Below are 27,736 nucleotides of genomic sequence, written 5' to 3'. Positions count from 1 at the left end.
CGTCTGGGAGTCGGGGCTCCCCGCCATGAGGCTGGGCACCCCTCCTCAGGCAGAGGGCAGAGCTGCTCTGAGGACGCAGCCCCTCTTAGTTTTCCTATTTACAAAAAAGGAAATGCTAATCTCGGGAGGCTTTGAGATTTACTGCTAAAGAGGATCATAATAAAAGGAGGCCATCCTCCTTCCCATCCTCCTTCCACCTGTCACTCCCTGTTTTGTCTGCTCGAGACCTCTTCTGAAGTTGCTTGTGTCCACCGACACGGCCCTTCCCGACAGCAGTGGAGAATCGCAGTTTACGCTGTAGCAAGGTACAGGAGGGTCGTCCCCTGCAGAACTTAAAATAGATTCATAACTTCAAAAAAGTGATGCAATGAAGGAAACTTCGTTCCCGGTTGTTGTCACTCGCATCCAGCTCAGGCGAATTAGGACGGGCACGTGAGAGGGAGCCGGGGTGATAGATCTGAGGCTGACAGCAGAACCCCTCTGCTTCCTTCCCCGCAGGACCTGTTTGCACTGGGCCTGTAAGCGGAACCATGCTCAAGTGGTCTCTTGCCTGTTGGACGCTGGTGCAGATAAACACATCCTCACCGCTAAAGGAGAGCTGGCTGCAGAGTTAACTTCGAAACCAGACATCCGCAAGATTTTGGGAGGTACCGTTCCCATCTTAAAAGTCATCTAGAATTCTTGGGCTAAAGACTAAAGCATTTTTAGTGCTTTTATCTGAGGCAGGAGGTTGGCAAAACTTTGGCTAGGACTATTGGATCTCATTAGATAGCTCCCATTTATAACTGTAATTCATACTCAGGCAAATAGATGTGGGGATTTTAGGTCGGAAGGCCTTTTATTCTGAGCTGTGTCATCAAGAGACTGAAGAGCTGTACGCTTCAGGAAATGTGCTGCTGCAGTCCTATTTGCTCGCATTAAGCAGGAGCTAGCATGCAGGCTGCAGATGGAGACTTTTCATGTTGTACAAATTTGACTGTTGTCTGACCACAAGAAATCTTACAAATCCACTCAAAACAACGGCAGCATTTCAGAAGTTACGGCTTCTGAGCATTTTGTTATACTGTGGCTTGCGGTATGATTAATTTTTGCCTGATAATTCTGTCATCTTACACTTTTCGCATGCACAGCAAACCTAGTTAGATGTATGTGACGCTCCTGAACACCACCAGTGCTGATTTCCATCAGCAGCTAGGTACCGTGCTCCAGACTGAAATTTTTAAGTGCTTCACCTTTGTTCTGTCTTCTGGTAATTGCACTTAAATTGCTCTCTACAATGATACGCTCTTAGATCAACGGTGCAGAGTTATCTTCATTTAAGCTGCAGCTCAATCATGGCAAAGGTTACAACAGTCACAACTGAAGGAATGGCATGTTCTTTGCATGAGCATTTTTGGGTTTTTTTGGGCAAGGGACTCATCTCTTGGACTTGGTTCATGGCAAATGACTTGCGGTCTGTTTTTAACATCTGAACCATCAAGCGTGCATGAATGAACTCTGTTCACGGTTGCCTTATTTTTCTGTCTGTTAAGCTTTCCTGGAGAACAACCACGTATCACTTACGTTCTCCTAGATGGTTTTTATTCTGGGAGTGTAGTGCTATCGACCAGATCTTTCTGAACTGCTTTGGCATTAGTATTAATGTCCTGTAATCCTCAGTCAGGCAAGAATGTCATTTACTGCAGTACTTTTGAGCAAGAGAAGAGTTCATTTGGGTATTATAGCAAATATTCATGTACCCGAAGAAGTGCTTGGTTTAATTTATTGGCATGGGTTACAATAAACTATTTACAGCAGTCTTATGAAAAGCATTGCAAAGTGAGTTAGCGAGGGACTACTGGTCAGCCCGTTTCTTTGAAAATGGTGGAGTAATGCTGCTAGAAATGCCCCATCGTTTAGTGGTTATTTTTTTCCCACTTTGCCTTTAAAAAACACAATACATGGTAGAAATGTATAGAGTTGGCTTTCATCTTTTACAGCTCTGTGCCTTCCAGGTGTTACATGCTTATGGTACATCAGTATCATCCTTTGATTACCTCAGAAGGGGATGTAGTTTTAAGACACAACAGGAAAACTATGTTCAGAATGAGAAAAGATCTATGCAATAACATGGTGGGGTTTTTTCTCTCTCCATTCCCTAACCCCCATTTTTGAACTTCATTAATAGAGGAAGAAACTGAATGTCAAGGAGTGAAGGATTTAAATTTGCCAATTGTTGCAAACTACTTGGCCAACCCACCATTCCCTTACGTTTACACTGAAGAAGGCATTCCAGACGGCTTGGCCGAGTCCCAGAATGAAAGTGCTTCCACCTCTTCTGCTTCCCAGTGTGAAACTAGTCCTTGTTCATCAGCAACTCAGGTTGAAAGCATATGCACACCTACGTCGTGCAACAGCGAAGATGATTTTCCTGCACTAGACACTGCGGAACAGCTGCCCACCCCATCAGCAGCCATCACAGCAGCAGAACACACCGAGCCCGAGGTACCCAACGGCCCCGCTTGCCGGCCGTCCCCGCCTCGCAGCCGAGGCCTCTTCTCTCCGGTAGCATCCACACAGGCTGCACCTCTGCAAACTGACAGTTCACCAACTGGTCCCGCACCAGCCTTTCAGCCCTTTTTCTTTACCGGAACTTTCCCATATAGCATGCAAGGTAATGAGGTGTCATCTCCCTCTATTACATTCTGTTCCGTGGTTTTGTTACTGGGTGAAGGATGAAGTGAAAGAGCCATTCCTCTTGCACTCATCTGGAGTAGGGGCAGAGATGTTGAATTCTTTGGCCAAAAGTACCCAGAACTTTTTTTCTGCTCTGCTAAGTAAAGTAACTGTTACGCTGTGTTTTAAACATGGCAATACTCTGCAAACCGATGGAAAGATCAGTCCGAGCAACTTAACAATTCAAATTTTGCAATATATTATACAGTATCAAATGTATCTCTGGTAGTTTGGTAGCGACTTGACTTGGGGACTGGATGGATCGGATTGTTAACGCTGGTTCTCCTCTGTTCAAATGGAAGCTCCCATTAACGGCACAGTATTTCCCAGTGAGGCAATAGGTATTGTATTATAAAGCCGGAATTCAAAAGATAATGGTAAATGCGTTAGCTGCTTCAGTGTTAGGTTTGGGTTGGGTTTTTGGTTTGGTTTTTTTTTTTGAGGGGAAAAAACCTTTTAATCCTTTTTGCAATCAGAACTTGTGCTTAAGGTGAGAGTCCAGAACCTGAGAGACAATGACTTCATTGAAATTGAACTGGACAGACAAGAACTGACCTACCAAGATCTGCTCCGAGTGAGTTGCTGTGAACTGGGCGTTAATCCAGAACAAGTAGAGAAGATCAGAAAATTACCTAATACACTAGTAAGAAAGGTAAGAATTGAAATCGGAGATTAATTTGACTTTGCACTTTGCAGCCATCAGAGAGGTATTTCTGTAAAAAGATCGGCAAAACATGGATGGTCTTGTGTTAAAAAACAAAAACTGACTTAAGCTCACATTCCGAAGGGTATTGGGCTTTTCTTAACTCTTCATCACAATGTACTTAAAATATTCTTGTCAAAATAGGCAGAGTATTTCAGCTCCTAAAGCACATGAAACTATTACAGCTTGACTTTTTTTTTTTTTTGCATTTACCAGAAACAGTGCATTAGTGTGCTTTTAATGTAATTGCCGTGTATTACTGCATTGTTTGCTTGCCTAAAAAGAACAAATAGTAAGGGGAAAAAAACCCGCAAATTGGCATGTGAATAATTTAAAGATACGCCATTAACAAATGGAACATGCTCTTCTGTTCCAAAAATACCTATTCTGGAGGGCTGTAAATTAAATGCATTTGGTCACAACTCTTAGTTAGGTGACATGCACAGACACAGTCAAATCATAGTGAGGTTCAAGGAGAAAAAAATTGTATGGTTCAAGGAGAGAAAAAAACCCAAACATGCTTTGAACGAAAGTGTATACTGGTAGGATTTTTTTCTGTCGTTATTTATTCCTATCGCTGGGTGTCACCTCCCTGGAATTTTATTTTTTACTTCCTTTAGCTATTCTTATAAACATTTACAAAGTAAGACCAGGTATGTTTAGAAGTAATGCGCAGTTCTATCTGTTCTTTCAAAGGACAAGGATGTTGCCAGGCTTCAGGACTTCCAGGAGCTGGAGTTAGTTCTTGTGAAAGCCGACAGCTCTCCTTTCCGAAACACTGCATCGACTTTGACTGAGAGACCATGCTACAACAGCAGAGCATCAAAGCTGACGTACTGACTCTGCTGGGTGCACCTGGAGTATGAAAACCTGGTAATTACACGCTGCTGCCTTTTGAAGGCAGTGACTTAAGCGTGTGTAAAAACCTTAAGTTATTGTTAGGGTTACTATTTTAACTAATAGTTTATCTTTTATATTTAATAACCCCTTTGCTTTCATTTTTTTTACTTGATACTGTATTCAGATAAGGGATACCTCATTTGTCTACTAAAATCACATGCTTCCAATGTATGTCAATTAAATCTGTTGGTTGTATTTGGCAACAGAGGGCAGGAAAGACTTAATTATCAAGATGAAAAGTATGTCGAGTGCTCCCACTCTTTGACCAAGTAAGAATCATGGAAAAGAGATTCAGGAAATGGTGTGTCTGTGCATTTATATGTATGTATTTTTTTTTAAACTTCCTGATTGAGTTAAATGTCAGAGGGTATTTGGCATACAATGAACAGTTGCTCTCTAAAAATGTAGGACTTGCAAGTCCTTCATCTCTCACCCCTTCACAAACACTTAGCAAGATGCATTGTCTTGCCTGCTGGGGACGGAGATATTTAAGGCTCTGAAGAATTTCACTGGGATGAGTGGAGTAACAGTGTCGATATTTAAATGTTTGTTTCTTTCCTATATGAATATATTGTAACTAACTTAAGTGATGGCGTCCCTCTGCCTCCACAAAAAGAAATATGGAAGCCTCTCTTAATTAAGGAGCATTTAAGTCACAAAGCAGGTTAATGTGCCCTTCTCTTTCAGGAGCTCAGGAGGGGATCACAAATCTGTGCCCATGCTTTTATTTATTAATAATTTTCCTAACGATGCAAGGGGTCGATGCATTACTCCCACTGGAAGTCAGGACTGTTAGATCAGGTAACTTCCTTACGGCCCACCCTCTCAGAGCAGTTACAAGGTGTGGGGTTGGTCTCTGCTGTGGGAGGAGAAGCACAACAGTATATTCCTGAGGTATCGCAACTGTAAGGAGCACACCACGGTTGTGATCAGCCGCACTAAACTGGAAACATACACTGCTAGCAAATAACTAACCGGTACCTCTACACGTGGCACAGTCTACTGTCACTTTTACAGCGTCCAAAGTCTTAGCCAGATGAGTACTAAAAGGGTTGAATGCCTCCAGGTGCTTTCAGCTGAACTTTTTTTGGGGACCCCTCCCCACCCTAATTCTGGTTAAGCTACAGACTGCTTAACTTGCATTTAAGCAAGTCATTAATGAAAACATCCACCTGGGGTGTTATGAAAGGCAAAAGTCATCATTAAAACACACCTTTAAGTCCAAACAAAGTATTTAAGTCGCAGCGTTGCTGGAACATTAACAGCCAGCAGCTTTTCCTGTTAACGTGGTAGTCTGCAAAGTTGTACCTTGGGAGGCTTTTTGTTTTCTTTTGTACCAAAAACAACGATGATGACCTTTGCACCAAAAACCTTAATTGGGTACAGGGGTGGGTGGAGGGGTGAGGGAGTTGGGTTTTTTTTCTGGACATGAGCTGCTTGCCCCCCCTCCCCCCCCCATAGTACTGATTTCCATTCCATCTCTGCTTTATGACGCTGCACTAGAGCAGAGTTTATGCACAGCTGATGCAGCGTTTGTTGTTGTTGATCTGGATTGTAATGTTGCCATTCAGACCATAAATAGTACAATCAACGTGTTCTGGTAGGAGCAGCATGGCTGCCTCCTGTCCTTGCTTCCTGCAGCACAGCTGCTTTATCCTGGAAGTGGCTCCTCCAAGTGAGGTTAGTAAACGCATGCATGTCAGAAGAACATAGAAACCCCTTCTGCCACAGAAGAGATGCTTGACTCAAGAGTTCAGGATTTTACCAAGTTACTCCAGGCTTAAAATTCTCCCTTAGTGCATTCAAAACCATTCATCCTTTCCCACTTGGTCTATATCCATCTTATCACTTAAACTCTGCTAATGCCCTGCTCTCAATCCTCGCCCTTCTCTCTCCAGGAGCTGGGCTACTTTAAAGCCTGATTCAACTCCTGGTAAGCTCAAGACTGTGACACAGCATGAAGCAAAATTTCCTAACTGTGGCTCCGGCTTTGTTTTTATTGTAGGATGGGAAAGGAGTTTTTATTTTAACAATTGCGTATTTATCTTTTCAGCATAGCTTGGAGGCTAGTTCAGATTATGTGCAATAACTGTTTGAAAAACAGGAGTAGTTAAATGGCTCAAAATTAAGAGTACCTAATTTCTTTTCAGGTCCTTTGTTTAGGAAATCAGTGTAAAGACTGCCTCCACTAACTACTGACCATTCAGCTATAGGAGCAGCTGGTTTTAAAAAGCTTTATTTGCTCTAGTTTCCACAAAGAATAACTGTTAATGTGATAAGACTAAAACTTTAATCATGATCTGACTGTAATAATAACAGTAAGTCTATGCATTCAGAGAAATATTTTTGTATGTTTTATGCAGTTTGATAAACTCTAAGGCACACTAGTTATGTTAACTGGTTTTTGTTGGTTTGTTTTTTTTTTTCCTTTGAACAATAAACCGTTAGTATGACAACTGAAACTAAGTTTACAAAACTTACTGTTCTTCCAAGGACAACTTTTGTTTGCACTACAAACTTGTACTGAACCAACATTGCTACTCTTCACTTATATTAAAGTATCAGTTGTTTGAAGTTCCTAGATCTCTTCCTTTTTCAGGGGGTGGGGGGAATGACATGTGGCACTATGGAGTGGACAGGACGCTCTTGAAATTCTAACACAACTTTGAAAAATCTTGGGCCGATGCACTTCTAACACCTAATATAGGACTGTCAGGCTGCCAAAACTACTGAGAAAGCATGTAGGAAGTGCCTGCTTAAGCTAGCTACCTGCTTTTTGCTTAGCATTCCTAGAAAATCTTGGGCTGCAGCTCTGAAGATGATGCTTTTCACACAGATGAATCTGTAGTGGAGACACTCCTTACAGTCACATCTGAAGGTAATTAGAAAGGCACCCCATTTCTGTGCTCTGAAAGACAGAATTTTTCCTTCAATGCAGTAGAGAAAGACTCCACTATCAAACATGTCAGAATCTGAATCCCAGTCCAATTTACTACCAAGTGACCTCATTTTATCATGTATATCTGTGCAAAATAAGGAAGGGAAAATGCCAGTCCTATAACAAATGTGTGCAATGGAAGGTGCAAGGCAAACATTTTAGCCACTGAAAGAAGCAACACATCCAGGCAGTAGCTGAATCATGTTGCTTACACAGGTTTCAAAAGGAATAGGTGTTCATGCAATGTCTGTAATTAGAACTTAGTTGTAATTTTACTTTCTCCCACTTACACTTATTTCTCTTGTTAAGTTTTTCTAAAGCCACCCACCGCCCAGCCTCACTCTCCTCGCCCCTGCATGGGTGCCTGAGTTAGAACAATAAAAGTCAAAAAGGGAATGTGGCTGCACATGGTATCCCTCCATATCAAAAAAACCAGCACTCGTTTCACCAAAGGGGCCAACACACAGATCCTTCTCTGAGTGCAGTTCCACAGACGGACGCTACAAGGCACACCAAAATCAGAAGCAGTGAGTTACAATAGTGCTTTGTCCGTGTATGACTTCAGTGACGTGTATGGTCAAGTCCTGAATACTAATATGAAGGATAACGCGAATTCAATGCCCTGCAGACACAGCACTGAACTAGACTGCACTGTCTCTGCTGCTGACTAGCACACAGTGCAGTTCTTTTCCAACGAGAACTATGCTTGCTTGCACCACAGCTTCACAGGGAAGCATAAGGGATGTCTCCTTTCCCTTCTATCTGCTGTAACACACAGACTGTATGTGCTTACCAACTGCATACAGTTGTTCATCACTATTCCAAGCTGATACTACAATGCAAACATAAGGGCAGTATGATGGCCAATCTCAGCAGCAGCACCTTTATGATAACGCTGTAAAAGTTGAACTGCTTTACAGAGGCTTAAGGCCTACATTTTTCTTGTGAGATTTCTGTAGTTTCTTAACCAACTACAGCATGAGCCGCGCTTTTTAGGGGATGCAGAATGCAACAGCTCTCTAACTACTGGAAAAGTAAGCTTGAAATGAAATACTAATATGGCACCAAAAGAAACCAAACCCACAAACACCACAGAATAACTAAGCATCCAAATTAATGGACTAAGCTTGAAGACATGAGTAGATTTATTAGGAAAGAAACTTACTTAATAGTAAACGTTCAATGACAGAGACAATCAAATTTGTAACAGAAATTCAAAGATACTTTATTTCCATTTCTCGTATATCAAGAAGCTAGGAATAGCTTAGTTGTAAAAATGGGATTCGTTTTAGTTCGATTCACACAAATACTAAACATTTATTCTTGTGTTTTAAAGTCCAAGAATGAAAACTTGCAATTAAACACTGAGCAAGCCATGTGTTCAGGTTATGTTGGTTTCTTATCTTAAAAAGTCTTAAAGAAAAAAAGATACAGGACTTATATTCTCAGTAGCATATGTGCTATTATCAACACATCTTTCTGAACTCTGGGAGGAAACACCAGTCCTGAATTAAATTTTATAAAAAAAAAAATTCTAACTCAACTTTATATTTTTCTACGCCACTACAGCTTTCTTTCACCTCATTTTAAAGCAGATCTTCAGTTTAAGCTGTCTTCCGCTGTCTTCGCAGACTCTTCATGTAGTAGTCCTATAATGCAAAATTTTGGGAAAACAGACAATTAGACAGCATTAGGAGCATTAAGTTTACCATTCCTATATATTGGCCCAGTTGTTAGCTGTCATCTTAACTCTACAAAAATATCAACATTGAACATGACTGGCTTTAGAAGCAATAACGTAGCATTAATGGTTTAATAATCAACATTAAGTGTTTAAGAGTTCCTAGCATAAATATTGAAACTACAGTAACGATTTATGTTGCAAGAAGCTCATTTATCAGCTGTACTCTCCATTGTTAGTTCCTTATTTCAGGAATACAACTAAAGACCTTCTGCAAGAGTAAGAAAGCTATGTCAAGAGTGGGGAAAAGAAAGTTTTCCTTTAAATAACAGCATTTGTATTTCCTATTGTTTAGCTGTTTCATTTCCAACAGTTTTTCAGCATACATTATTGCCATGAACATTGTAATCATTCGGTGGCATCTGTCTTTGCATTTACATTTGCCTTAGAAGTCTGTTATCAGCCATTCCACTTCTCTGTACTATGGCTGACTGCCAATTCTCCTACACAGTAGGAAATATTAAACACATACCTCTTAAAGACTTGAATTGCATTGAAAGTAACAAGGCGATTATTATGTAGTGTTTATTGCATTTTAAACTCTTTAAAGATATCTAATTCTGGGCAGCACTGCATCCCTACATACAGTTGAAAGAAAATTCCATTCTGTTAACATCAGATTTACAGTATTCACACAATACACAAAAAGTCCTTTTCACTATCTTGAAAATCAAAAACACAACAGTAAGCTTAAAGATTACAGGCAACAGCATTCAAACATGGATGTGGGTAGAGAAAGGAGTACCTGGCATGAGTACCTGCTTAGTTTGACTGAATCCTTGATTTTTAATTTGGCTTTTCATGGGCCGCTCACAACACCAACGCTGTGTGAGGTATGGTAGTCAGCTGCAATAATTCATAAACCCTACACTTCCATCAATCCAATGCTACTGGCTCTCGAGTTACAGAACAAACTGCATTAGAATGCAAGGCAATAAAGCAAAAAAACTAGAAACATCCTTGACAAAGAAATACTAGCAGTTTATATGAAAACAAAGTAGTCCAACATGTGCCTCAAATATTAAGTATTAAAGCAAAAGTTTCTGCTGATGTACCAACACAATATGGACTTAAATACAAAAACAGTTCAACTTTTTTTTTAAAAAACGATAACAAAATCCCTAAAAATAAAAAAGGATAATTAATTTTTCTATGGTGGCTATATTACAAATATGTCCCAAAGAGGCACACTAATGGGGGCACGAGTCTGCTACAAAAGAGCTGAGACAAAACAATGTACCTCAAAATGTTTTGCAGGACTACACTGTCTTTTCCTTCAGAAGGTGCTTTAGTATGTCTTCTTACTTGGCTTAGTTCCATCTTCATCTGTGCATACTTACGCTGCACTGTTAAACAGTAACAAAAAGCCCTAATCAAAGTTTGAAATAATGCACTTACCTCTGCCTGATCTGAGGTCATATCAGATCAGTTTTAATTGGACTGAGTGTCACCTTCAGATTTAATGTCTTCACTGGTCCCATTGACCTCATTCTTAGTATCACTCTCCTTCGAGTCTGTATTTGTGTCTTCACTCTGTTTTTCTCGACTACTGGACTTCATACTACTTTTTTTATCATCAGATCCCCTCTTTTCTGCCATGAAAGAAGACATTGACCATGGATTTCAAAGTAAAAACAAACATTGCACATGTGAGATATATATTGCATACAAAATGGGACAATTACTTTCTATAGCAATAACAGTAATAATCAAAAAGTTACAGAAATAGGCTTCAGACTACCATGCTGGAATGGAGAGGGTACAAAAAAAGGCCAAAGGGGATAGTACAGGGTGGGAAAAAGAGGAGAAAGGACAGACCTCCTAACAGAGGCAGCTACTCAGGTGTCTGTTGAAATACACAAATTGGGGGTAAAGAGGCAGTCAAGAAGTTAGGCAAATGCGTAATCATGATGTGTGGCTTCCTTACTTATCGTGGGACTCCTTTTGTCCCCAAGTTTTAACATATTACGTGTATGGCCTTCTTTGGTTTACAATTCTCATTTCAAGAACCAGAAAACAGTGATGGGACAGTGCATCATCAAATAAATCAATACTTGCCAATTAAAAAAACCAAAACTAGCAACCCCAAACAATCGAATACTCTGGGAAACAAACTGCTAGCTTTGAAGTTGAGGATCACAGTGACAATCAAAATTAACTTCATTGTACAGTTATGTCACAGAAGCTGCATGCTTGTCAGCATTATTAATTCTCAATTTTATAAAGAGAGCAGTCATTTTCTAATCCACTCATTAAAAAGGCAGATAGCTTGGAAGATATAAAAAAAGCACTATTTTCCAAAGGCACAGGAAGAGCAAGATGGGAAGGACCCCACAATTCCATCACGAATTGGAAAGCTGACAAAAGAGTTTGCTACACTGCTGAAAAACTCATCTTTTCCTCAGTAATCTTCAAAGAAGGAAGGAAGCCAGAAATAAAAGTATTTCCATGGGAAGAAAAACATTCAATATTAGAGCTGCGTGCCTCATCCATAAATTCAGTATTTGCAAATTTAATAAAAATATCGAATTATTTCTGTACTATTTCATACCATAATAGTCAACCTTTGATCAGTAAAGACACTTTGGAGAGAAAAAAAAAAAAAAAAAAATCTGAAAAACCAACCTCTCGGATGTCATCATACAGAACAACATTCATGCTCTTTTTTTCTGATTATTCCCTGCTATCCGGGCAATTAAAATATAAATATATATATATATCCCCAGCACAGGAGCACACAGATCGAACACTCTGAAAAAGCTATTTTAAATAATGTTATCACCTAGACTGGCATAACACACTTTTATATTCCAGAAGACAAAGTAGAAATTAAGCTTTACAACAGAAGCAACATCCCAACTTCTTTGTTTTAAAATAGACCACCAAAGAGAGGGGTAAAGCCCCCACACAGAAATGAGGGCAACTGCCTAATGAACACTGCTACTGAGGTTTCATCTGAAGCAGCACATCCAGTGCACGGTGCTTGGAGAAAGCACGCAACGATGTCAAAAAGCTAACTGAAGAACTAATCATTTTGTATCTGTCTGCCCTCGGTTTTGCAACTCCGCAGGTAGATTGCACTCTAACTAACCTTGTTAAAAAGTCTTCTTTTTGTGTCTTATAGGTATCTCCGATGCACACGTAGATCCACTGAGGAATAGTAGTCTTGTTTCCCCGCAGAGGACTAGTAGTCAGTCCAATAATCTTATCTTCTGTCCTATGTAGATATGGTAGATCTTAATAGCCCTATGGATGTGCAGTGTGCAGGGTTTTGTTCTGTCTTGTTTGTTTCTTGAATTTGGTCAGGAAGGATAATTTTGTTTAAGGTTAAAAAACTACTATTAAACTCTGGTATGAAAGATGAAACTCTTCTAAAAACTCTAATAATAAAATAGTTTTACCATAGCAAACCTCCAGTTTGCCAAGCAGAACTGAGGAAGTGTATTCAACAAATTGTCCAATAACTGAACTTCTTTCAACTCCTGGAGTATCTGCAAGCAGTTAAGTTCCTCCACTGTATTTTCAATCAGTAAGATGTCTTTCTTTAAAAGCACATACAATTAGATTGCTGTTGAAACTGTATATTAGTCCAGCTGTGATCTACTGGCATAATCACATAATACTGATTTTGCTTCCTGATTCAACACATGCACACTTTTCTGATTGAGTTTGTGTGGGCAACTGAGATGCATTTTGTGAGAATTCTTACCAAGGTAATGTGAACGGTTTTACTGTTCAAAGAATGCAAGAATCAGTCAAACATAATATCCAGCATTACTGAGGGTTTGGGTGTTCTGACAGTATTTGCTGAGGTTTAAACTAACACAAAAACACAATCACAAATATAATTATTTTTATATAAGGATATGAATCCAGATTAAGGAAGCTAAAGAGCCATGTTGAAGTGCTCTGGAGGTACGTTCTAGTATTAACCCCTCATACAATGAAGGTACTTGCAGAAGAGATGTTTTCCTTTTCTTAAAAAAACCCCTATTTATTCTACCTACTCTGAAGTTCGTTTACTTGAACAGTAGTTGCAATCTGCTGGTTTTTATTAAGCTACCGCTCAGCTGGTGTTTATGGGCTGGCAGGCTCCCTCCTTTAGCAAATGTATCCCTGTTTCTGAAACTTGAGTCAGAAATTAAGCGTCTCCATTTTTACATGTAATTTTTTCCTCACAATCTTAAAGGTCGCTGTATTCCACAGTATTTTAGTGAACAAGAAGCCAGGACTTCTGAATTTTCAAAGTATGGCACTAATTTTATGTGTTAACAGTAGGCAAGTCTTGGGCAACTGTGCCTTGCTTTTTTTGCCCATTAAGATTCATGGTTATAAAGCAGTTTGAGATTTCAAGATGAAAGGCACTACCATGAGTAGTTACAGCCAGGCCTTTGCTGCTTACTTCTATAATTGCAGATCAATGGTGGATATAAAGACAATTATATTCTGAAGCCAGTATTACATTTACTGCTCCACTGGGAATAAGTCTGTGCAAACAGCAGAGCAGGTAGCCAGCCACACACTTCAGATCTATGAGCCTCTAAAGCTATCTGCCTAATTACCTACAACGCCGCATTGTAAACATGAAGATGTAATGGTGTTTGCAGCTTCATCATAGAAATTCAGTGCTTGCTTGTTAAATTATTGGTTGGGTTTTTTTCCTTTTTTCCATTCTTTTTTTTTTATTAAAGATTTTCCCAACAAAGGGAACACAAACTTCTTCAGCAGCATTACAGTCCTGCTCTAAAGCCTATTTGTGTTTCTATTAATGTTATGATTACATAGTCAAAAAAGTAATTGATTTTCCAGGTGGAATTTTCATCACAGCTCATAGCATCACCTCACTGTTCTCATTTCTGGAGGAAGAAAGTAGCAAGCAGCAAATAAAACGGCCAGCAAGGAAATCAGTCAAGTTAAAACTAAAAATATTGAGATGCTGAAGAAAGTTCACTAGCTCCTCTATTTATGGAAGCATTAAGAAAAGAACTGAAAAGCCAATAAGCTCAAAACCAGACCAAATTTGAGTAAATAAGAACACAGTTATTTATATACACAGATACACACAGAATACTGAATAGCACATTCTTGACTAAGTACCAGAAGTATGTTCATAAAGTAGGCAAAAAAGGCACAGTATCAGGTAGGAATAAAGTAACAGAAGGGACAGATACAGGCTACAATACTGAATGAGAGTTTAAACACTACGCATCAGTTCCACTGCCAATGAGTAAGCAGCTAAAACCCACTTGCTTATAAAGGGCAAAGCAAAAGGAGAGAAGAATCAATACTAAAGCAGCACCATAGTATAAAACCAGAAAAATTAAAATGGTCCAAGGAAGTCAGGCAAGAAAAATACACGAAGCATTACCAACATTTTGGGAACTAATCTGCTGGATAAATATGGAAAAGCAAGGGTAGGGCAAACAGGCCTGTGCAATCCAGATACATGCACATAGCACCTTTCGTTCCAGAGAACCTCAAAAGTACCTTAGAAAAAGAACAGAATTGTTTCATCCATTACTGACTGTCAGCTCTAATAATGAAGTGGGGTGGCTGTTTCAGACTGGATATTAGTCAGCACCCCAACAGAATCAGTAGTTTAAGCCAGAAGTTGTTATTACATTCTTCCAGAAGTTTCAAAAGACTTTTAAAAGGGGAAATTTAGCAATAACAGGGAATTAGTATCTTTTCACAGAATGCAAACCTGTAGTATTCTCTCTGTAGCTCTTTTTAATCCTACCTAAAGGTAAAGCTTCTGAACACCAGCCTTTGATGAAGCAGTGAGTCACCATCAATGCTGTTGTACATGGCATGTACTGCTATAAAAGCGCTCCAAGGACTAATACAGCATTCCTTTGAGACTCACCTGAATACTGACAAAGCAAATCTCACTTCATTTAAAACCAAAACCAAACCCAAAACCAACGAGGGGGAAGGATGGAGGGAGGAGCAGGAGACTGGGGAGAGGGCATGAATTTGTAGTTTAGAGCATTACAGAAATTCTGCAAGATTTATCTTGGACTGCATTCATAGACTAGAAAGAAAAAAAAAAAACAAACTTAAAAGCACTGTTAAAAGAAACTAAAGGAAACATGATAGTGTAGAAAAGTAATAGATGGTACAGGTGAAAAACCAGCTACCATCTCCCACACATGTACCAGCAAAGGGTAATTACAGAAATATCTGCTAACAGTAGGAATAGAAGATACTCACTCTTATGAAAATCTGATTACAGGCTTATGTTTTTCTAAAAGTAAACAGGTCTTAAAATACATCAAAATCCTCACACACTGAATTTGAAGACAAAGTGGTAAGCTTTTAATAACTACTATAATAGATAAGAGGTGGACACTGGGGTATACGTATGCACACACGTGCATTAACAATAACTGGAACAAACAAAATGCTTCAAATTGGTTAACAGCAACATACACAGCTTATAAAACCAGATCTAATTTGATGCTAAGAAGAACTTTCAGTCACTCACTGACAGACTAAGAGCTTTTGAGACTTTAGGGGAAGATTAGTTTCAGAACTTGATATGAACTCAGTCTTCACAAAAACATACCTTTTTCTTTTGACTTCCTGTCTTGTTCTCTTTCTCTGCTTTTGCTTCTGTGCTTGTAGGACTTCCGATCCCGGCTTTTTGATCGTCTCCTGTCCCTACTGCGAGACCTATGTTTTCTTTCTGATCTATCGTGACTTCTGCTTCTTCTTCGGTCACGACTCCTTAACATTCAGAGAAAATTTCAAAAATGTACATGTCAGCTGGTATTTTCTAACTCAGAAGATAAAATAGTAAAACAATAGCACTTTCCAATACATTGATTATTTGCAGAAAACAAGCCCTAGCATACTGCATATAAATATTTCTCAACACATAAGATCTGGCTTCACATTGCACTTACTGAAACATTCAACCACGCAGCTTAAAAAATATCCACTACTATGAATTAAAGACCAACTTAAGAAAAAAGACGAGCCTGTTCTTTGGAAACATTTGTCTACTCAAAGCTCCCTCCGAAGACCGCTTGCACCACAATGGTGGCATCTACTTCCAAAAACAGAAGACAGAGAACACGCAGCAAAACTTGCTTATCCTAGAACCGGTGAGGTATGTCTTCACTTAGAGGTGAGAACAGTGAAGCTAACAAATCAGTCATGTGAACCAGGCTCAAGTCCCCACAAAATTTTTACATTTGGGAAAGTTACATGAAAATACTTGCACATGCACGTGCACGTACCTGCTTCGCCTTCTTTCTCTGCTTCTTGATCTTTTGTGGTCTCGTGAACGACTGCATCTTCTGTCAGATGTTCTGCTTGAATGTCTACTCCGTGAACGACTTCTTTTACGTCTCTCTCTATCACGAGCCCTCTCTTTCTCCTTTTCTTCCTCTTCGCGTCGTCTCTTCCTTTCCCGCTCTTCTCTTTCCCGTTCCCTCTCTTTCTCTCTCTCTTCTCTTTCTTGTTTTTCTTTTTTTAACCTGTCATCACGGTCAGGTTCTTCTGTTCTTTTTCGTAACTTTTCCTTCAAAAAAAGTTTGCAGGAAGAAATGGAGACTAATCAAGATAAGTAATTCAACATAACTTAGTTCATACACTCTGAGGATATACAAGCTTAAGCTTTTAAAGTATTTCAGGGTTTTTTTCCAAACAAAGGATGGCCTACATAGCACTTTCTAAAAATCCTCGAAATGGAAATCCTTTGTCTTGCAGAACTTTTTTGCTTGTCATTCTTGCAAGAACAGAGGCCATACTACAGTTCTTCAGAAAGGCCACAAAAAATTACCACCTGAATTTCTATCTTTTTTTATACCTAGCGTAATCATGTACAACAAAGAACGTCAGTGCAAGCACAATGCTAAATGTGCAGCAGCATTCCATTTAGTTTTTATATACCATCTCTGGAGTACTTCACCCACTTGAGAAAGTCCACTGGACAGCCTTTTGTTTACCACAGGAAACCTCCAAGCAATCTGCACGTTCAATAACTGAAGAGATGCTTACTTTTAAATCTTCTACAGTAGCTTTTATTTTGGCATAACCCATGTGCTGCTTTCCCATCAAGTGGTCATCTACCCTGGACTGTGCATCTCCTACAATTAAAAAGGCTCCACAAACTTCACAAACTTCCATCTGCTTTTCTTGGGCTGCAAAGCTCTCAATTGTCTGCAAAACAAAAACATTCCATAAGCAAAAGAAAAGTTTTAGACAGAAGTCAGTGAAGAGGCTTAGAACTTTATCGTTACTGTTGTCAAAACCTAGGCACTAGTGAAAGCTGAAAATCATAACTGCCTGCTTCGTCTGCAGAGCACTGCACCTACTAGGATGAGCAGGGCAAAAATAGGCTACATACAGCCATTCCACATAAGCCATTAGGAAAGAGTCAATTAGAAAACACACAGAACAAGCCTTATTCCTCACTACAAAGGATTAATATCTATATAGCTTCCTTGCAATCTCAAGATTAAGGAAAATAAAAATAATTTTTCTCCTAAGATGATTTCTTTGGCATATCTGGTACTGCAGAATACGATATGTCTCAAGGAATGAAAAGGCTAGAATATCCTATGAGGGAATACAAAAAGGAACACTGGGCTTCCATTTAAATGGATGGTGGCGAAATTAATTCACTGTTTCAACAGACATATGAGAAACACACTAGAATTTCAACATAAACCCAAGCAATTATTGCTGTGCAACATTCATGAATCATGTAGCACAGACACAAACACTATTGCCTACAACATTTAAGAACTTCTAAAAAATAAAACAGGAATCATAATTTGATCATATTATTAAACACTGAAATATAATGTTTAAACAGAAGCTCCTTTTTGTTGACAGGAACTTGCTACTTAACACATTACCTTTGGCTCCTATAGCTCTCAAAGTCAGACAGATGCCCGTTTCTAGTCACAGCCCTAAGACAAGGGCTTTCTGTAACACTGTCAGATTGGTAATTCAGTGAAATTATGCTGTGGAGGCTGCACGGCAAAGTGTAACTGACCCCTGAACTACAGTAAGATGCAAGCTCACCTCCAGGACTGCTGTGTAAATAACTTCATAATTTGTGTGTATGAAACCCACTCTCAAGGTAGCATGGTAAATCAACACACTGGATTAACACATTTAAACATCGTGTTGTTGTCTAATAAATTCTGCACGGAACTTGCATACCTTCAGCGTAAGGACAAGGTTATTAAGCACGCACTGTTGCACCAAATTTTGAAATAAGTCTGACAGAACTACAAACACGTTACTTACTGAAGTTGTAGACCTCAGCAGTTCTCTCTCTTCCTTTAACTGTTCAACAAGTTTCATCATTCCTTGTGCCTCTTCCACCTTCCCTTCTGAACCTAGTTCTTCAATCTAAAGGACAATAAAAAAGTTCAACTGTAACCTTTAATCAAGTAACAAAAGCAGGAGTTCTCTCTTACAGAGGGTAAAAAAATCTCACCTGTTGTAGAAGTACATCAATTTTGTCAGTTAACACCTGAATCTTCTCTTCATTTTTACCAGTAGGTCCCGCTCCCTGCCAAACAGTACAAGTGGTTTTTTGGTTTTCTTTGTTTTGTTTCAGTTAAAGTAACTTTAAAACACAGGAATGTATGTCTTCTCATATTCCAGAGACACTTCAGGAGTAACTCCTGCCTCTTCTCCCATGAAAACCTACTAACAACAGTCTAGTCTAACATAAACCACTCCTCAACACAGCTTACTCCACTCTTGCTGAGCGAAGCAAGTTCTAGTCACACTAATTCCTCCTAAATCAACAAAAATGTTCAAGGCCCTGGCCCATAAAAGGTAAGACATCTGAATTTGAAGTGCTAAATTTAAACTCTGAAACTGCCATGCAGCTATTACATATCTTTGCAGACACTTAAGTATGACTTAAAAGTTCCATGGGCTCTGAAATTTAGCTTCCGAGCATAAACGCAAAACCAATCTCACTTCACCCAAAATGTACTTGCACCTTCTCTGTAGGCTGCCAGGCTTCCCCCGCAACCTTTGCTCTGTTCCACAGCAAATTAACGCTCCTGACTGAAGATACTGTCCACAGCTCCTTCTGAAACAACTGGACTTTGCACACAACAATTAACTGGGGCAGCAAAAAGGAGCAAGGCTACCCTAGCAGCCAGGAAACTCTCGGAGCACAGGCCACAGTCACTGCTCCAAATCAATCAGAGGACAACAAAAAACAAGTGGAGTAAACATGTAAAATTTTTCTCTCAGTTTAAGCTTTTCATTAACAGCTGTCTAGCATGCAGCTTGGAACTGAGAAAAGTTGCACAGAAGTATTTCTTTCTCAAACTTCCGTGATTCCATCATTACTTGCCAACGGTGGTGCTAGAGCAGAAAGAGGCGACTGCCTAAGTGGTGGCTGACAGCAGGATTTAGCTCCATCAGCTGCTGAAAGACTCAGTACTTGCCTACTTCTGCAATAACACCATGATATAGCTTACTAGTGGAGGGAAGGAGGAATATGCAACTAAGGGGAAGAAGGTAAACTGAGCTTGAGTAAAGACAACACTAGACAGGATTAATGTTCCAGGGTGGAGAACAGATACTGAAACAGGGACAGAGAGAACTGAGAGGGACTCTTGCTGACTGTGGAGCCACTTGGTTTGTTCATTAGGGCTAGATGCAATCTGCTGGCTAACAGACGAAGAGACTTATCTAACGGGAATCTTCTGGAAAACTATCTATTTTACCCAAAGAGACAAGGTAGAGAGAACACAAAGACACTACCCTAGAGGAAAAATTGCTTCAGTGATTCTTCCAGACTCACCCCAGAAGACTGTTGATTCTGTGACAGCGCCAAACGAGCATGGCCTCTTCGAATCCTGCGTTCTACCTCTGCAAGTAAGCTTTGTAAATAACGCAGGAAGTCTCTTTCATAGCCCACTTTCATAAAACGAGAGCTCTTTTCGTACCTGGTAAAATATTTTAAAAATTAAAGCTCATGACACTCCATAATATATGAAAAATAGAAAATAAAACCTGCAACGTTATAAATTCTTGCTCAAGGTAAGAGAATATTATACAATCAAATGAATGTTTACAGACATCAAAAAGCAGTTAATTTCTCATGGCTGGGTGGCTTTTAAGAAATTTCAAGCATACTAGAAACACTATTTGCATTAACATATCAACCAATATACTTACTGTTTACGTAGATTTTCATCATGAATTTTTTCACAAGGACCTAAAAAGACCACACAAAAAGTTTAAGCTTGCATTCTCGAATGCTGTATTCACACTCCATCAGCATTTATCTGTACACCATGATAGAACAGAGCTATAAACACTTCCCAGGGACTTTTATGCCTGTCTTTCTGCTTCTTTTGCTTGGAGTTTGAAAGACACATTAAAGAAAAAGAACGCCAATATGGCTTAGTAATTATAAAACTAAAGGAGATTCTGAATGACATACGAAGTCTTCATATAAAGTTGAATTTCCAGATCTACACTGGTAAAACTACACAAACAGAATAATACCTTAAACACCTGGGGCCTTAAAAAAAAAAAAAAAAAAAAATTTACATATGACAGGTAATTTAACCAAGCACTTGCTAAGCTCCAGAGAGTATTCTTTGTAATAAACAACTGGCTACTTAAAACGTTGACCTTCAGAGTAAAATTAGGAGGTATGTGGCCTGAGTTCATGAAGGTAGTCATGTTAAAATTCCCCACCTTCCCCAGCCTATCAAACTCTTCAATGGACCTGGAAATTAATGCCAAGACAAGAAGCCTGTTTTTCCTAGTTACCGTCTCCAAACTGCATGTTGTCCGCATAACATCACTTGAAAGCTACTAATAATCTAGAGATGGCCTTCAGTAGTAACTATTACAAGTAGATGAGCCTCTAACATAACGGAGCTCAAGAACGTATACTCACACAAAAATAAGTTAAAACCCTGCCCAGGTAGAATAAACCAAACTAGAAGCCAGCACTTCAGGAGAAGAAAACCACCCCACACCCACACATTTAGCTTACACTGTAAGAAAAAAAAAAAAATAAAAAAAATGTTTTTCACTTAGAGGAAGTAGAATCTGGAATAAATATTGCTCTTTACACACTATATCACCAGCAATCCTTTAAAAATAAAAAAGCCTATTTTCAAAGTGTCTTGACAGAGAACTAAACAATAAAAATGTAGTTTGCAAACAAAAGTTCAATGGTAATTACACATAAGTGAATAAAAGACTTACAGACTTACCTAAGTCAGAACGGGTATTTGTAAATAATTCAGCTGGGCAAAAGCCACAAAGGTAGTATTTACAAACCTGACAGAGAAGAAAGAAACAGGCATCATTTTTTTACCCTTGTGAATTAGGAATTTTAGGTAATCACTTCTGTTTTGTAAAATACAGTGTAAAACCCACTTTGTACACTGCAAAATTTCTGAAAATTTTACACTTAAACCCTCTATCTTTGTGTTACTTGGTAGCAGTAAGAGCTACAAGGTGCTTCATAACAACAAGACACCAAAATTCTTACTTTCCATTGAAGAAATGGCATTTCTTAATTTTACTGCTATATATTTAAGATTATAGGGAAGTGTCATCTATTTGTAAATACAATATAGTATTTGATATTTCCAAAGTAATTAAATCAGACTGGACTATTAAAAAGCTACTGTGAAATTCCTTAACTGTGAAAAACAACAAGGGGTGAGAATGCCTGCCAGGGAACATGAAAGCAAGTTCCTCCTAGCTTGTCTCTAACAATTTTGTGTTCAGCCTCCATTTCTTCACTGCTACTGGCTTGGAGAACAGAAGCCATCAGCATTCAAACCTAAGGTACTGCCTCAATGACTCTGATGTCAACTAAAAGACTTAAGAACACACATGATAACTATCCAAAAGCTTCCCCATTCCAATGCTTTCAAAAATCCCTACTTCAAGAATGATATGCAAAGAGACACTGCACACCTCAACCTTCTGCAGACACAGATGATGTTCATTTTAACCTCATTTCCTGCCAATTAAAAGAGGGTTTGTTTTGTTTCTACATAGCCTATTTTTACATTAGCAAGTCAGCTTCTTTTTGATAACAGAAAAATATGACCAGGAAGTCAGGAAAAAAACAACCTGGTAGCCTAACCACTAAACATATGATGGGATAAACCCAGCTTTTATTAAAAAGATTATTCACCCTCACCCATGAACATGGGCTTAGCTAGTCAACTTGGTCAGTTCTTGAAGTTCATACACAGAGGTATCTCCTGTCTATAAGAACAGCGAAAAAGATAAAATTAGAAATACTTTCACCCCTAACTTCATAAGCAATCTTAAATAATTAATTCTTCAACAGACCCTTCCCCTAGACATGATTGCTATTAATCAAGTGTCAATCCAAAACTAGCCTGGACATTCTTCTAACATCTCTGATATGTTACACCAGTTTCAATTATTTGGGAAATCTGATAATGGCTACTGCGTATTACAACCTAGTTCTAATACTCTCACATATACTGTGTACACAAACATTTGCAACATATTATTTCCTAGGACACATTTTGAAGTATTTTAACAAATAGGGGTGAGGAGAAAGACCCACACCTGACCCCACACCAACACCTCACTGAAATGCCTGTGATACCAGTTGATCAAATCTGATCACTCTGATTTATTTTTCCATGCTAACTGCCAGACTGCAAATCAGACTACAGAAGTTAAAACTGGACTGACTGCTTTACAGATTACGCAGAAAAACCACCAAGCTATCTACTAACAAGCCATGGACACAAGAAATCAAACCAAACTAAAATCTCTTTTATTATATAATTTGAATACTACTCCCGTGATCTGGGTTACAACACTGTGGCACTTATCTGAAGCAATTTGTCAGGAACAGTTCAGAAAACACCACACAAAATCGGAATTTTTTTTCTTCTCAGGAAGCAAGGAGAAAGTTACAGGACAGAACCTGGTTTCAGAATCTGCTCTCTTCTCTGAAAGCTGCAATATGCCCTGTTTTAATATCAAGTTGTTTCAAGGGAGCAGTTTCTGGGATGAACTCTTGTGCTAGTCAATAGAAATAGAATTTCTCTCTACTTTCTCTTTCTCCTCCATTTTCTTATCCTCACATCCAAGTAGCAGGGTCAGAGAAAAGGCACCTCCCCAAAAAAATTTGGGGGGGATTAGACCATTTCCTAAGACATAGAGAGTACAATAATAACAGTCTGACCATATTAAGCTGTAAAAAGAGTTGTAGAACATTTTCTATAAGCTTAAAACCATTGTAAACTGGCCTGTTAACAGTTTTTAAATAAGTAGCAGCAAAAGAAGCAAAAGAAAAAGTTATTAGAGGCACAAGTATGATGAAGGAAGAAAAAAAAACACCACAACCCACAACACCAGAAATAATTTTAATTTTATGAAGCAGCACTGGTAGGAAAAGCCTCTTCTTATGAGCTGATGGTTACAGCCAAAAACTGTAGGGACCAATACTAAAATATGCAGCTTGTGTCACACATTTTATTATTTATATTTAAAAAAAACCAAAACAAAACAAAAAAAACCTCCAGCAACTAAACCCACACACACTGTAAAGTTGCAGTAATTTTCTCCTAACTAGCTCTGGATGCTACTGTACCTAGTGAATTCCTTAACATGCTCTCCTAAGAGGCAGCCTGCAGAGAAATACTTAAAGTGGTTCAGACTAGTGTGTCTGCAGCAATTTTCTCACTCTCTCATACCTATTTCATTATGCTTTTCACAACTGATCTTGCTTCAACAGAAAAACATTACTTGAGAGAATTTTGTAGCTATCTTGAAAGGTATCATTCTGGCTTAGCTTCACGGTGCAGTACATCCGCCTTGACAAGCTGTAGATGTCTGTCAGCTGCACTACCAGTCAGTCTTAAGCAATTGATGATGAGCAAGAATAGAAAGGGCCGTTGCTGAAGCATCACAGAGCCATTAAAGGACTGAAACAGAGGTGATATGCTTCAAGTGGTGTTACTCATCCATGGCTTATCAGAGCACTGCGCTTAGCACAAGTCAGAAGTAATATGGAAATGCATTCCACATGTGCAGAAACACAGCAACAGGCAATTTAGTATGGTTATTTACCTATGCAGGTAACAAGCACTTAGTCCTTTTTGCCAAATTATTCTGATGACTCCACTACCAAGAAGGTGGAACAGAGGAATGCTACTGTCAAACTACTGCAGCAGGATGAGCCACAGCTTGCGTCTCAAAGCCATCAGGTCTCACATTTTGATAAGACACTAGAATAAATACAGATAAGACACTTGGAACTTTCCACTTCTTCATCTCAAATTCACTGATCCTTGAAATGTCTTGGAGGTGAGAAAGTAGTATCCTTCACCTCAAAGTTGACTAAGCTGACAGCAAGAATAGCTACCTCTTCCAGAGTTTGTGAACCAATTCAAAGCTTTCCTATATAAAGAAGCTATTGGTAGCTCTGTATCATTAATACTTCTACGTGAACATGTTCCTCTTCAAGAAATTATTTACAGCATCAGTGTAACTGTAATGAAAAAATCATGTAAGCAATCCTTTTAGGCAGACAATTCCTAGTAAAAAGACTTGAGAATAAAATCCAGCAGGTTATGGCTTACACATGAAAAAAACAGAAAATTCCTTCATATAGATGAGTTCTTCCATAAAAGTCTGATATATGTGAACTTTAATGGGCAATGCTCACTCATCCAAACCAAACCAAACCAAAGTCCTTCTCCCAAACCCCACTCTTAAAGATAACCTTCCATTACTAATACTCTTCCAAAACAAGTAAGACTTAAGTCCTGCCCCCCTCACCTCCTGGAGGATTAAGGTCTGAGATTCTATCTAGATGCAAACCAGTTTAAGTCTTTGGCATTAAAAAAATAAAAGCATAACACAACATAAATAGCCAATACCATCACATCATATTTTAAATACAGAACCTACATTTTGACAAACTGCATTCCTATCAAGAGATAATTGCTCACAGTCATTTGTCCGTAACAGCTCTCGACCCCTCCCCACTTCCTGAAAATGCTGAATTTATCTTGAAGGAACCACCACAATCTCAAAGCCTGATACGAAGCATGGGTAGTCAATGCTGGGCTTTCTTGTACTACAGAACAGCCTCTGAAGTCTTACACAATTGCTGTTTCCACATGAATTTGGTTTTGTATAGGTAGCATATTAAAGCACAAGTGTGTGAATCAATAAAGTTACTGTTTCAGAAAGATACTTTGTCTACGGATATGACAGTAGCCAGAAAGACTAAAATATATAATACTAGTAATTTCCTCCTGCATACAAAACAGAAAGCCTTTATGCCAAAACTAGAATTGATCATAGAATCATAGAATGGTTTGGGTTGGGAGATCTTTAAAGATCATCTCATCCAACCCCCTGCCGTAGGCCAGGACAACTTTCACAATCATCGAAGGACATGCTGCAATACTGAAATATACAGCAATTGGGATTTCAATTTTTTAAGATTAAAGGCTTTAATCATGTCAATGTTTTAAAGTAAGAACTTAAGCTCTACAGAAGGCTTTACAATACACTATCAACACATTTCATTAGAACCACAAGTAAATGCTCAGCTATCACTCACTCTACTTCCACACCTTCAAAACAACCTACTCCTATCTTGTATTTCATTGTATCTTCCATACAGTTTTTGATACCCACCTAGGTGCACTTTACAAATGACAAAGAAAAGAGATGAGCTTGTTTTGATAACCTTCCAGATCTACAACTGAGGAAATGTGACACAAAAGCCTAAATTTTGTATGAGTACAACATGCTTACATTGAAAAGGCTGTATGTTGATATATGTCTAATTCTGCAAGAGATGGCATTAGCATATGTTTTTCATCTGAAAAGCAAAACAGCAGTCAAGCAGATGAATTAATGACACTATCTGAACCTTATCTGCATTTCCTGCCCTTTAAAACATGTCAGCATTGCAAATTTAATCTTTAGGTGATGCAGGAAGTCAAACCTAAACACGTGTGTTAACAGTGGCAATTTTTTTTTTAATGAACTATAAAAAGTTGACTATAGGAATCTATGAAAACATTCCTTTCAGAAAAGTTGCATTTAGTTATGGTCCTACAAACTTCATAAATAAAAAAAAGAAGCAGAGCAAAGAGCAGCAGTTCCTGCAAGACTGTAGGTTCAACCCTAAGCCTGTAAATTTCCCGCTGGCCTCAGACACAGAACAGCTCTCCACTTCCTAAATTGTCAAAGGAGGCCTGGGAAGAAGAGACAAGGCCCTGTTTCTGAATGAAACAACAAAACTGAACAACAGCTTTGAGACAGATTCCTATGGTTACGGTCAATCTCTTCATCCTAAAATTGAAAAATTTACTCATTTGAAGATGAAGAAAGTGATCTGAACTTAAAGGGAATGAGGGGGGGGAAAAAGAAACCAAGGAAAAAATATTTCTCACCTTAAAAAATAAACCAAAACAATCCCCTTATGTATTCTAACTGGACCAACGTGGCTCAAGCCATTTACTTCCTATTTCCAAAGTTTCTTATTTTGAGTTCAGAACCACAAGAAAAATATGTAACTGAACACCTAACTGAATAATATTTGGCTAACAAGAGAATCCAAAAAGACATTAAGAAAGTCAAGAAAAGTTTCTGAACTCACAATTTCCTCCTGACACGCACAGCTTACCTATACAGCAGTATTTTTCAAGTGTGTCTAAGTTCCTTGCACTTGCAAAATCTAAGGCAAGACAGGCATTTGTCCTTAAGCTCATGCATTCTGAGACAAATTAAAACGTGTATTAGCCATCTTTAAAATTACACACCTCTCATTTGAGAACGTGCAATTCCCACCTCTGTGATTAAGATGCAACTTAGAAGAGCCAAAAGCAAGCATTTCTCCCTCCTCCCAATTTAACATCCCAGGAAAATGGTGGTGTGGGGGGGAGTATTTCAACAGAGTGTTCATCTCTCCCAAAGTGGCTGCTATAGGAACTTTGAACTACCATTGATTTTTTGTGAAACAACTTATGATACAACTATGATGGATGTCACTAAAAGTAATCATTCCTTAAAGGTCAACCATACCTGGGGGAAAAACCCCACTCAATAATAATAATAACAATAACAACAATAATAATAATATTCTGTTATTACTACTACTAAATCTATTATTACCATTCCTACTACACAACAACAACAATAATAGTACTGTTTAGGTTAGCCGCCCCAGGAGCTGTCGAATTCCTTTAACTGATAAAAGTACAGAAGGAATCAAGCCTTTCTTAGCCAACTCCACATTTTCAAAAATCTTACGGTTCTTCCTTGTGCTACAACCTCCAGACAGTTAAGTCAGAATGCCTGTACCGTTCCATTTCCTTCCCCAACACCACACTCGGGAAAAAATCCAGAGACTCTTATCTTCCAAACTATTAACGTATGCCTCATCTCCCTTCATCTAAGCCAGCAGGCTTCTACTCAGAAAAGCAGAATTGCACAATCCCCCCCATTATTTTTCTTTTTCCCCACGGGAGACCTCAGCCACCAAGAGGCCTCTCAGAAAGCCCCTACTCCCGTCTATCGACACGCCGCCGAGAACGCGCCGCGGCAAACACCACCTCTCCCCCTTGCGCCGAAACCCAAACACAGGGCCTCCCTCCTCCCAGCAGCTCAGGCCCTCTCACACAGCCTTGTTATGGCGGGATCCCCCTCCCTCCCGATTGCTCGGTTCCTCCTCCTCGTCTAGAGGCTCGGCGAGGTTCCCGCG

General features: G+C 39.0%; 2 protein-coding genes across 2 annotated transcripts in view; one reads left to right on the top strand and one right to left on the bottom strand.

Annotated features, from left to right (window-relative positions):
* Positions 1–6,714, top strand: part of LOC104125351 (ankyrin repeat domain-containing protein 40) — a 17,265-nt gene extending 10,551 nt beyond the window's left edge. Inside the window, exons 2-6 of the mRNA XM_035893388.1 lie at positions 151–305; positions 499–647; positions 2,168–2,653; positions 3,192–3,367; positions 4,115–6,714. Coding sequence (XP_035749281.1) covers positions 151–305; positions 499–647; positions 2,168–2,653; positions 3,192–3,367; positions 4,115–4,258 — 1,110 coding nt within the window. The 3' untranslated portion in view covers positions 4,259–6,714. The remainder of the gene's footprint in view (positions 1–150; positions 306–498; positions 648–2,167; positions 2,654–3,191; positions 3,368–4,114) is intronic.
* A 1,742-nt stretch (positions 6,715–8,456) lies between these two features.
* Positions 8,457–27,736, bottom strand: part of LUC7L3 (LUC7 like 3 pre-mRNA splicing factor) — a 23,333-nt gene continuing 4,053 nt past the window's right edge. The window contains exons 2-12 of the mRNA XM_035893387.1: positions 21,222–21,288; positions 20,167–20,206; positions 19,790–19,934; positions 18,458–18,532; positions 18,265–18,369; positions 17,005–17,166; positions 16,242–16,525; positions 15,566–15,726; positions 10,449–10,589; positions 10,238–10,343; positions 8,457–8,905 (exon numbers count right to left, since the gene is read on the bottom strand). Coding sequence (XP_035749280.1) covers positions 8,893–8,905; positions 10,238–10,343; positions 10,449–10,589; positions 15,566–15,726; positions 16,242–16,525; positions 17,005–17,166; positions 18,265–18,369; positions 18,458–18,532; positions 19,790–19,934; positions 20,167–20,206; positions 21,222–21,288 — 1,299 coding nt within the window. The 3' untranslated portion in view covers positions 8,457–8,892. The remainder of the gene's footprint in view (positions 8,906–10,237; positions 10,344–10,448; positions 10,590–15,565; positions 15,727–16,241; positions 16,526–17,004; positions 17,167–18,264; positions 18,370–18,457; positions 18,533–19,789; positions 19,935–20,166; positions 20,207–21,221; positions 21,289–27,736) is intronic.

This window comes from Egretta garzetta, unplaced genomic scaffold (genome assembly GCF_000687185.1).
Source record: "Egretta garzetta isolate BGI_Z169 unplaced genomic scaffold, ASM68718v1 scaffold34, whole genome shotgun sequence".
NCBI classification, from domain to species: domain Eukaryota; kingdom Metazoa; phylum Chordata; class Aves; order Pelecaniformes; family Ardeidae; genus Egretta; species Egretta garzetta.
Note: the sequence above shows the minus strand (reverse complement) of the source record. Positions and strands in the feature narration are given on the sequence as shown.